The sequence below is a fragment of the Moschus berezovskii genome, chromosome 25, assembly GCF_049115385.1.
Source record: "Moschus berezovskii isolate FMDL1 chromosome 25, NW_MosBer_1.0, whole genome shotgun sequence".
NCBI classification, from domain to species: domain Eukaryota; kingdom Metazoa; phylum Chordata; class Mammalia; order Artiodactyla; family Moschidae; genus Moschus; species Moschus berezovskii.
In genome coordinates this window covers 19820302-19832435 of record NC_142484.1, presented here as the reverse complement: position 1 = coordinate 19832435, position 12134 = coordinate 19820302, and the positions used below count along the sequence as shown (strand labels likewise).

The following is a 12134-nucleotide window of genomic DNA, read 5'->3' as shown; positions in this document are numbered from 1 at the left end:
TTACATTGCTTCAGTTTTTTTGGCCATGAGGCATGTGGGATGTTAGCTCCCTGACAAGGGATCAAACCTGTACCCCCTGCATTGTAAGGCAAAGTCTTAAACTCTGGACCACCAGGGAAGTTCCAATTAACATTTTAAAGAAGGTTTTTGTTTTTCTCTGATCTGAAAGTCTATAGCTGGAACCTTTGATTCCCCAGCACAGTCAATTAATGATGTATACTATAAGACTATTAAAAACAATACAGTTATTACATTGTTGTCTGTGTTTTATGTTCTGCCTGGCTAGGTTCTTAAATGTCTTGGGAGCAGAGACAAGAAATTTCATTTTTATGTAATTTTGTTCTGAGTTTCACAGCATCTGGAGGCAAATAAGAAACGTTCATTAATATGTTACAGTGTCCAGTACAAAAAGGTATTCAAATATATGCTAAACAAATGAAATTCAAGGTTAGTCTACAGGTCTCTGTGTATAAACGTTTAAATGTGAATTTAACATGTGGGTTTTGAAGCAGAAAGACATATGAATCAGAATTAAATGATGAAGCTGAGTCTGGGCATATGAGTTCAACCTTTCTGAGCCTCAGTTTCCACGTTCGCTGCTTCTGTTACTCAAGTGTGGTATCTTCTGTTTTCAACAATTGTAGTATTTTACAGCTAATCTATGTCTGCAAGCAGTTGAAATCTTCAGTTCAGTTCAGTTCAGTCGCTCAGTCGTGACTCTCCGCGACCCCATGAATCACAGCACGCCAGGCCTCCCTATCCATCACCAACTCCCGGAGTTCACTCAAACTCATGTCAACAGAGTCGGTGATGCCATCCAACCATCTCATTCTCGGTCGTCCCCTTCTCCTCCCGCCCCCAACCTTTCCCAGCATCAGAGTCTTTTCCAGTGAGTCAACTCGTCGCATGAGGTGGCCAAAGTATTGCAGTTTCAGCTTTAGCATCAGTCCTTCCAATGAACACCCAGGATCGATCTCCCTTAGAATGGACTGGTTGGATCTCCTTGCAGTACAAGGGACTCTCAAGAGTCTTCTCCAACACCACAGTTCTTACTTTAGAGTTATTGACTAATTCTGAACTTAACTACTACACTTAACTGAACAAGTAGGTAGTATAAATATCTGTCATTCAAAAATCACTTTAAACATAGGTAGCGTCTTCTCTTTAACTTTTTGGGGGAAGCAGTCTAATTCTCTCAGCAATCTCAGAAATTATTCAGCAAATATTTCTATTCCTTCATGGAGGACCAAAAAAAAAGGGAAGTGACCTACCCAGAGGCATGCAGAAATTTACAATGAATACTTATCTAAACTACTTTTAAGACAAGTTTTCTAGCCCAGGGGTCCTCAACCTCCAGGATCTAATGCCTGATGATCTGAGGTGGAGTTGATGTAATAATAAGAGAAATAAAGTGCACAACAGATGTAATGCACTTGAATGTACTATTAAATAGTACCAACCACCTGCTCACCTCCCTGATCCATGAGAAACTGTCTTCCATAAAACCAGCACCTGGTGCCAATCAAGTTGGGGACCGCTGCTCTAGCTGACATAAAGTTAGACTGTTGAGACAGTCTAAGTGGATGTACCTAGAAAACAGTCCAAAGTATCTTTGGAAACACATCGATAGTCAGAAGGAATCCAGAGTTCAAAATCCTAGCTCTGTCCAGGGAAGAACCACTAATTCTCACCCCTCCCTACCTTTCGTTTCACAGATCATCACGTTACTGAACTCGCTCTCTCCTCCTTCATTGAAGCACTGCATTTTAATATCGTAGGAGGTTTCTGGCTGCAGGTGGCCGATCATGTGCCACTGCTTTGAACCTAGAAAGGAAAAAAATAGAAGATACACTTTAAATACCCCGCAACCTAAACAACGGAGTCAATAAAATTATTTAGTAATTTCAAAATCAACTTGGAGCAGGAGCCATCACCATACAGTCAGTTTGAGCAATAAAAATGTCCTTACATTTTCAGCAATACACGACAGATGAATAGCATTTCTATTGCATGGTATGAAAAGAAATGGTAAAGAGAAAAGAGAAATTGAATTAAAGCTAAACCTGTCTGTGGGGATTCAGACTTTGTTTCATTACAAGTAATTAGTAGTAAGTCTTTCATAAAATACATATTAATTTTATGCATAAGTTAAAAGAAAACCTTCAAGTCCTTTGATCCCATACTTCAGCGAGCAATTCAACCCACTCTGTTCATCCACCAGAAAGCAATGCCATGTACGAGGTCAGAAAACAATGTCTTACCCAGAACAAGTGACCATTACAAGACAGACCTCAGCAAAACTCTCAGTTCCACTCTAATGGGACACAATGTGTGTGTGCGTGCGCTCAGTCGTGTCTGACTTTGTGTGACTCCATGGACTGTAGCCTGCCAGGCTCCTGGGTCCATGGAATTCTCCTAGCAAGAATACTGGAGTGGGTTGTCATTTCTTTCTCCAGGGCATCTTTCTGACCCAGGCATGGAACCCATGTCTCTGTGTCTCCTGCATTGCAGGCAGATTCTTTACCCCTGAGACATCAGGGAAGTCCTCCAACATACAAATGAATGCTCAAAGAGCAAAATCTACCATGGGAAGCTCTTGGCTACTGCTCCCACCATTTCTTTCCTTTTGAATCTGGGTCTCCAAACCACACAAGTAAAGAATGAGGCTGTGATCCATGGCACACAGCCAGCATTTCATTTAGAAACACTTCTAAACTGAGCAACTTCAATATAAATCACTGTTTTTACTTCCGTGGACCAGTGACAAACTTTAATAAACAGGGACACGTCTGCCAGACTCAATGAACTGTTTAAGCACCTTTAATCCTTCTTAGAAAATACCTCTTCAAACTGTTTTCACTGTTTCTTAGAAACTCAACTATACCACCAACTGATTTAAGAGTCAATTAAAGAGAGAGAAGGAAAAAAGAAAAGAAAAACCATGCACACGAGTCAAATCGACTTGGCTGACAGAACCAATGGCTCCAGGATTCTTTCTGATTCAACACAGACAAAAACATCTCAACCTGGAAGCATACCCCTTTCCAGGCCACCAACACAAAGCCCCTCATTCATATTTTACAAGTCCCATATTTTACAAGGAAGAGAATCTGCTTATTTTAGGATCGAAGGACTATGAAAAATTCACAAGTGGGGAATTCTAGGCCCCATTTATAAGTATAAAGAGGATCCTAAAAGAAACTTGAATCTACTTGAGATAGGAACAGATCTATTTTTAAATTTCAAAAACTTCGCTAAAAGACTTCTACTTTTTTCTCTATTTTAGTTCTTTCCTGGCCCAGCCCCCCACTCACTTATCAACATTCACTTGAATAATTATTACACTAGATTTGAAGTCTTCCTTTCATAGCACTAGTAAAAATGGAATTAAACTAAGCTTCTGATAAGTTACTAGTAAGAGAAAAAGAACTAATACATAACTTATTAGAATAATATTCCATTTATTGAAATTATTCCAATTATAGGAAATATCACCAGAAAGGTTTTACAGGTCATTGACAAATAAGACACCTAAGTGTATTATTAGGTTTATAATCGACCAACCAGCATGCTGTTTGCTTAGCAGGCAGTTTTTTTCACCAAGAATGTTTTAGAAAAGGTAAAAAATATAGCACAGGCTTAAAGATCAGGATGACATACTCTGATTTACTTGGAACTCAATTTAATTTACAAGACTAAAATAATCATCACAAAAACACTGGTATGTTCAAAACGTTTACAACTTATCTAAACATGGAACTTAATTCAAAGGGTAGGGTACCAGTATAATTGTTCTTCTCTTACCGTATTCTTTAGCAATGTAACTGAGTTTCAAAGCTTAAACAATTTTGAGTTGACATACTTAAGTAATCTAAAACTTTAAAGAAAACTTTACATATAAAGGATAAATACTTCTGTTTCTCGGCTTGGGAGAGCAAGCCAATAGTTTCCAACTGCCACAAAAAGAATTCCAAGTGCATAAACTTGAAAATAAGGAATAAGCAAATTACACAGCACAGTGAAGCCCACTTAAACAGCTAACTGCTCTATTACATTCATAAACAAGTTCTCTGTGAACCACAAGGCAAAGCTCACATGTACAGATGCTAGTAATAGAAACAAAAGCTCCTTTAGAGGAATTTCCCCGCTCCACACTCCACAGGCAAAACACTCAAGTCTGTCAATGTTCAAAGATTTAGCTAGAGAATATAGAAACTGTTTCTCAGCGGATTTCTAGAGTTGAACCGGGAAGGGGAGGGGAGGGAATGATACTGACCAAACAGAGAGGGATGTTAGTTTCATTGATATTTGCCTTGTTTAGAACGACCTTCTAACGCAAGTGTAACCTCTCTCAAAATATTTTAAAACTAAAAACCGGCCAGCTCCACCTGCCTAACCCAGACAAAACTAAAATGAAGACTGGGCCAGGACTACAGTGTAGATCAGTCATTAACAATTCTATTTCTTTTCATGAACATGCATATGAAAAAGTACCCATCACTGTAGAGATGAATGTTCACACACACAGACCACAGTCGTGGGACCAGCACCCAGGTGAAGCAAGGGTTCCCGGCCACCCACGGTCCCCTCATGCTCCCTCCAGCCACTGCTACCTCCAGGAAGCAACCATCCTGACTTCACTGAATCTTTTTTGCCACTAACAATGATCTTTCCACATTTCCCCAATTCTTTATGAAGAAGGCGTGTTTGGGGAACTCATTTCTTTCCTACTTTTCCAGATTAAGGAAAGAGAAACAATCACTCTTCCATTCAAAAATTATTTAGGGAGCACCTACTCTATGCCAGGAATTAAAACTTAGATAACAAATTTTTCATCCCATCACAAAAGTAATTCCACTGGATGAACAATAAAAAGAAAACCACAATATTTAAAGAAACATGATGCCACCTATTAAAAGTAATTTATTATAAGATTACTTACAACAAAAAACTATTTGACGTCGAAAAGTCAGAGGAAAGTCACCTTGGCTTGGGACAAATTTTTGAGATGATTCTTTAGGAGATTAATACTTGAAAAAAAAAAAGAATCTTAGAGTGAAAAAAGACCTCAGAAGAAGGCTTCCTCCCAAAAAAAGAATCTGTTCCAACATACCACTGAGAAACAGGTATCCAGCTTCTACTGAACACATCCCAAATTAGGGAGTTTATTATTTTGTGATGGAACCCATGTTAGAGAAATATGGTATGAAAGGGTTCTTCCTCACACGATTTCCTTCTAGCTGCCCTCCCCTAACAGACTGAGTACCTCTTCCACATTCTAGTCCTTAAATACTTGACGACAGGACTTTCCTGGTGGTCGAGTGGTTAGGAATCCACCTGCCAATGCAGCAGACATGGGATTGATCCCTCACCCAAGAAGATTCCACAGGCTGCAGAGCAACTAAGCACGGGCACCACAGCTACTAAGCCCACAAGCACCTGTGCTCTGGAAGAGGAGAAGCCACCATGATGAGAAGCCCGCACAGCACAACCAGAGAGCAGCCCCAGCTCGCTCACCTGGAGAAAGCCCAAGCACTGCAATGAAGACCCAGAGCAGCCAAAATAATAAATTAAAGGAAAACACAAAACTTGAAGACGGCTGTTCTGCTGCTGGCTGCCATAGATGTCTTTTCTCCAACCTGATCACCCTAGACACTCCACTGTTCTTTTCTGGACTCTGAGTATTCACCCATTCATTCACTCAGTAAATACCAAACAACTCGACAGTGTAGGGCTTGGGATACAGCCGTGGGAAAGAAGGCCCTCTGCCATGAGGAGATGAACATTTAGTGGGAAAAGCAAATGTTAAGCAAATAATTTCATATACACACACATATGCAAAACTGAACGAGGATGCATACTTGCAAAATCACTTCAGTTGTGCCTGACTCTTTGTGATCCTATGGACTGTAGCCTGCCAGGGTCCTCTGTGCATAGGATTTTCTAGGCAAGAATACTGGAGTGGGCTGCCGTGCCTTCTTCCAGGGGATCTTCCTGACCCAAGGATCAAACCCATCTCCTGCAGCTCCTGCATTGCAGGAGGATTCTTTACAGACTGAGCCACCAACCCCTCACTCTTCAAGGGTCCATTGTATTAAGTTGGACAAGTTAACTTTCTTTGGAAAAAACTCAAAGTAGTAGTATATACGCCATTTCATTTTTTACTCTATTTTACCCTGGGATGTTTTTCATAATATTTATAAACCCTCTCCCTCCAAAACTCTCTTATTAAGACTCCAGCTTGTCCACAGCACTTACCTTCTACAATATCCCTCTTGTAATCACTGTCATTGTCACTATCTGTTGGCCGGTAATAGATATAAAATCCTTGGATGGGAGTGTTATTGTTACTCGATGGAATGTACTAGAAAAGAGAAGCAAAGACTTGTCAAAGACAAAAATAAATGTAACTTTTACATCCATTAAGATTTATTTATCTGTGTGGCAGTATTTTTTGAGCTTCATTTTATAGAAATCCTTGATAGCCATTTAAAATTTAATTTAAAGGTATTCAAAGGTGTTGAGAGCATTTTAGCTTACTGCAGGGCTAAACAAAAATAAAGCACTATGTCTCACTTGGCTCAAAGACAAAAAAGTACATTGGGCTCAAAAACAATAAAACATGAAATGGTGTTTGTGTTAATACTTGGATGAGAGCTGAAGAGACAATCATTTTATTTTTAGCCCTGCCCCCTGAGCCTGGATGGGAGGGGAATTTGGGGGAAGAATGGATATATGTGTATGTACAGCTGAGTCCCTCTGCTGTGCATCTGAAACTATCACGCTGTTGATCAGCTATGAGTGTGTGTGTGCCAAGTCACTTCAGTTCAGTCGTGTCTGACTCTGTTCAACCCCACCAGGCTCCTCTGTCCATGGGATTCTCCAGGCAAGAATACTGGAGTGGGTTGCCATGCCATCCTCTGGGGGATCTTCCCAACCCAGGGATTGAACTCACATCTCTTATGTCTCCTGCTTTGGCAGGCGGGCTCTTTACCACTAGAGTGCCACCTGGGAAGCCCTCATCAGTTATACTCCATTATAAAATCAAAACAAAACCAAACCAAACCTGCCCCTCTTGTGCCCCTCAATTTCCTCTTACTTAAAAGTTCAAAAATTTCCCATTCACAGTATCATGTCCTGATATTAAATTAACATGGCCACATCAGAAACTTTTGTCATCAGGGAAGATGTTTTACTTACCGTCCACTTTAGCATGATCTGAGTATCACTGACAGCTTCTGTGTATGCGATGTGAGGGCCAGTTATTGGACGGTTAGAAAAGCGATTGGGGAACCCAGCCACCTGATACGGACGAGAAGCTGAACTCCGAAAACTCTCACCATAATGGTTGATAGCAATGACCCTAAATTTGTATGTAGAACCTTTCGAGGGAGGGAAAAGAAAAACAGAATTTAAGGGACAATATTCAAAATACAACAATCATACTTAAGCATCTCTCTGCAATAGCAATGACATGCTCTAAAGCCTAGATAGTGAATAGATTTCAACCCATTTGCCACTCCGCTGGTACTGCACGCGTTCATTGCATGTGTGCAGGATTCCAATGCATTATTGGGGGTCCCTGGGAGAGACAGATGCTGTTTCTCATGGAAGGAAGCAAGGAGGGAAGAGGAAAGAGCACATTTCTCTTTCAACATTCTGTTCTAAAGTCATACCCATCAAACACAGGTGGTGATGATGGTGGTGTTTAATCACTAAGTCATGTCCCAGTCTTTGCAGCCCCATGGACTGCAGCTCGCCAGGCTCCTCTGTCCATTGGATTTCCTAGGCAAGAATACCGGAGTGGGTTGCTGAAACTATTGGGTTGGCCAGAATATTTGTTTGGGTTTTTCTGTAAGAACATAGGAAAAATCCAAACGAACTTTGTGGCCAACCCAATAGGTTTTTTTTTCACTTTGAAAGAAACAACTGAAGCGAAGTTTAACACAGGGAATACAGCTACCAAGAAGCACTGTGTAGCTGATCACAGATGTCACTCTGCTCCCTCTAATAAGAGGATAAGAAAGATCAGATTTAAAATACAACAGAAGGTATTTGTTTGGCTTAGATATTAAGAACTTAAAAAAAAAACAACTCTAAGGATTGTGAGTTTCTGAAAATCTGAATCTAAAGAATAAATTAGACCCCTAAAGCAAGTTTCCCGAAAGCTCAAAAATAACCCCTGAGCTTCTGAAAACAGTCTTTTCTATCTATAAAATGTTACTTGCTGCTGCTAAGTCACTTCAGTCGTGTCCGACTCTGTGTGACCCCACAGACAGAAGCCCACCAGGCTCTCCCGTCCCTGGGATTCTCCAGGCAAGAACACTGTAGTGGGTTGCCATTTCCTTCTCCAATGTGTGAAACTGAAAAGTGAAAGTGAAGTCGCTCAGTCGTGTCCGACCCTTAGCGACCCCATGGACTGCAGCCTACCAGGCTCCTCCATCCATAGGATTTTCTAGGCAAGAGCACTGGAGTGGCTTGCCATTGCCTTCTCCGAAATGTTACTTAGCTTTGCCCAAATTTAAAACTGCCACCTTCTCCCAACTGTACCTACATATTCCTGAGCTTTTCCTGTTACCTGTCGGACAAACACGGGTTTTTGCTGCTAAAGTACATTTAAAAGTCCATCAACAAAAATAGTCATGAAACCCAAACAAACAGAAGTAAAGAAAGTTGACTTGTGATTAGTGCTTTCCTCTTTTATGATTTGTTTCATATAATAGGGGTTCTGACCTTGGTGGGTCAGATGGTAAAGAATCTGCCTGTAATGCAGGAGACCTGGGTTTGATCCCTGGGTTGGGAAGATCCCCTGGAAGAGGGCATGGCAACCCACTCCAGTATTCTAGCCTGGAGAATCCCCATGGACAAAGCAGCCTGGTAGGCTACAGTCCATGGGATCACAAAGAGTCAGACGTGACCGAGCAACTAAGCACACAGCGGGTCTGGAGAAGCTCCCCTGCTGCTGAAACAAAACTTAACAAAGAGGTGCTGAATGCTGTCTCATATCCATAAAATAAAGTGGTGGGTGTGACCACGCTAAGATGCATCATCAGATCAACTGTACTCAAATAACAAGCAATTTTCCTCTTAAAATATTCGTTCATAGCAGAATACATACACATACACACACACAAAGATGTCACCACAACCCTACTTTCATTCATTTGCAGTTAGAAATAGTCTCAAGGACAGAAATAAAGACTCGGTTAAGTCAATCATGGTATACTTACACAGTAGATACACAGTTATTAAACACTGAGTTCTGCAGAATTGTTAATTATGATATAACACGGGAAAAAGGGGTCACAGGACAATATTTATGGCATGATCCCAGTTTGCATTAGAAAGGAAAAAAGACTAGAAAGAAATACAACATAATAGAAACAATGGTTATCTCTAGATGGGTGGGTTTGGGGTAACTATTCTCTTTTATATTTTGCTTTCAAATACAATTTTGCTTTTTATACAATAAGCTCATATTACTTTAACAATTAAAAGAATAAAAGATTATTACGAATATGTATTTAGGGATTCCCCTGGTGGTCCAGTGGTTAAGACTTCCCAATGCAGGGGACACAGATTGGATCCCTGGTCAGGAAACTAATATCCTGCACACAGTAGGCATGGTCAAAAGAAAAAGATGAATATGCATCTAAAGTCAGCATTGATGGTCTAAAACAAAATGTTTGAATATTACTACCTGGCTCTAAACTACGAACTTCCACAGAAAGTTTAGAAGGAGGGATGTCTTCAGCTGCCACCAGCCAATCACTGGTCCTCATCCGTTTATATTCGACCTTGAAGGCAGTGATTGGAGAGCCCCCGTTCGCCCGAGGGATCCATGTGACATAGACAGACGTCTCTGACGCAGTGGAGACAGTAGGCCGGTCAGGTGCCTCTGGGACTAAAAATGCAAACATTCATTTCAGTAACCCTCAGCATCACAGACAAGAAGTACTCAAATGACCTGAAAGGGATAAATCCTAAACATCACTTTATTAAAGGCTCTTCACCAAAATTCTTGCCACAGTTAATAACATTATGACTTTCTGTCCTCTGAAAAGTTAATGTGCAATGAAATAGAGGAAGTAGCAGGAAAAGTGAGATAATTTATAAACTTGGTAAGTATCTCTGAAAATCTGGAAGTTAATGAGTATGATCACTGAGGCATGCTAAACAATATAAGTAATTATTATTTGGTGCTTCAAGTCTGACTGTGGTAATAATTTACAGTAAATTTTCAAAATGATGTGTTATTTAAATGGTTTTCTTTATCCAACCAAGTTATAGAAAATGTATTCAGCCAACAGTCTATAGATTGTTCTGTTTATTAGCGATTATGATCATAGCCTGTCAATAATCAGCAATGTAGCTATTACTATTGTATGTATCTTAACACACTTCAAGGCTACAGGAATGCTAGTCCAAAAAACAGACCGCAAGCAGTAAATAGAGATAAACTGAACCAGTAAAATCAACACTGATAAAAATGGGAAGGGAGAACCACTGCTCAGGATGAAAGCAGGAAGACAGATGCACAGTTAAATAAAGACAAGTGTTATCAGGAAACAGATGACCCACGGGATCATCCACGTGAACCTGTAGGGGAGGAGGGTCAGAGACGCAACACCTGGCAGCTTTCGGTTAGCAAGGCCAAGAGGAGGGATGTCCCAGCCCAGAGACGAGATGGTTTCGATTCTATGGCAGGTGGAAACCTCGGGAGTAAGTTCATCAGCCATTTAAACTGTGTACCCAACACGTGTCCCTAACTGCTGGCCAAGCAATCTTGTGGTTGTAACTGGCTTCCCACTTGGTCCCTACAAAGCGAGGATGCTGACAAACAATTCGGTCTGTGGGACAGTTAGAAAGTCGTAAACTGCCATCCCAATTTACAGTAATCGCCTGTGAATTTTTTAAGAATGAGCTGGTTGTCAAGAAGACCGACTACCCCTCCACACGCCGTCATGTTTCTAGAGCTAGAACAAGGAGGACCAGCTCGGGACCACGGTTCCATTGTTGCCGTTTTAGTCGCTAAGTCACGTCTGTCTTGCTGCAACCCCATGGACTGTAGCCTGCCAGGCTCCTCTGTTAGTGGGATTTCCCAGGCAAGGATACTAGAAAGGGTTGCCATTTCCTTCTTCAGGGGATCTTCCCAACCCAGAGATCGAACCCGTATCTCCTGCATCAGCAGGTGGACTCTTTTTTGCTGAGCCACCAGGGAAGCCCCCATGGTTACATTACTTCAGTGAATTACTCAGGAAGCTCTGTCTCTGTCTAGCCTGGGTCTGGCCTCCACCAGCACCCCGCTGTCTCAACATCTCTTCGATCTGAGTACAAACACATAACAAAATAATGTTGCACATGGTGCCTGTATGAAGAAATTTGTGGCATTTTAAAAACAAATGGTTTCATGGATGAAAAGATGAACACATTCAAAGCAGGCAACTTGGCATGATACTTACTGTATTCCTTTCAAGTTAGAAAGCAATGGAAACAGAACGAATAGAAGTTAGTGAGTTTCTCTTTTAATACGAAGATAACCAAACAGCTTCCTTTGCTGATTCACATGAGGTTAAAACTCATAAAGAATACCACAGACCAAGCAGAAAAAGAACGTTATTAGGGGAAAGTCCCTAAAGAGAAGAATACCATCAATACCTAAAAGAAACAGCATGTGAAAGGAGATAAAGAATCCTGGAGTCTAAATATCTGACTGTGGATAGCAGTTCCACCACTCTCTGGGTGACCTTAGGCAAGTCCATAAGCCCCTTGAGTCCCAGTTTTCTGATCTGTAATATGCTGATGCTCCCTTCCTTACAGGGTTATTGTGAAGATTAAATGAATCCTTTCTTTATGGTTGTCTCTGCTTGGATAACACCAAACTCATGATTGCCAGAACAGAATCCATAACCTTCAGCAACAAATTCTTATCACCTATCTTGGTAAATGGTTCAAGTTGCCCAAGTCACCGTATTTCTCGCTTCCATTCCATGAGGATTCAGTTCCCTTCATCTCTTGTCTGTGTCCTCCTCCATCCATACTGTCACTGTCTGCATTTCCAAGCCTCATCTGATGCCACTCCCCAATCCCATCTCTAAAATCCTTCAGGCTTCTTCACAGCTTTTAGGGAAAGG

General features: G+C 41.0%; 1 protein-coding gene across 6 annotated transcripts in view; it reads right to left on the bottom strand.

The window, feature by feature from the left end:
- CDON (cell adhesion associated, oncogene regulated) overlaps window positions 1-12134 on the bottom strand; it is a 100143-nt gene that overhangs the window by 28965 nt on the left and 59044 nt on the right. For all 6 annotated transcript variants that reach the window (XR_008684429.2, XR_016036435.1, XR_016036436.1 and 3 more), the window contains 4 exons: window positions 9701-9904; window positions 7201-7382; window positions 6259-6364; window positions 1702-1824 (listed from right to left, as the gene is read on the bottom strand). Coding sequence is in view for 2 of the 6 variants with exons in the window: in XM_055415914.2 (XP_055271889.2) it covers window positions 1702-1824; window positions 6259-6364; window positions 7201-7382; window positions 9701-9904 (615 nt within the window). In the remaining 4 variants the exon portion in view is untranslated. The remainder of the gene's footprint in view (window positions 1-1701; window positions 1825-6258; window positions 6365-7200; window positions 7383-9700; window positions 9905-12134) is intronic.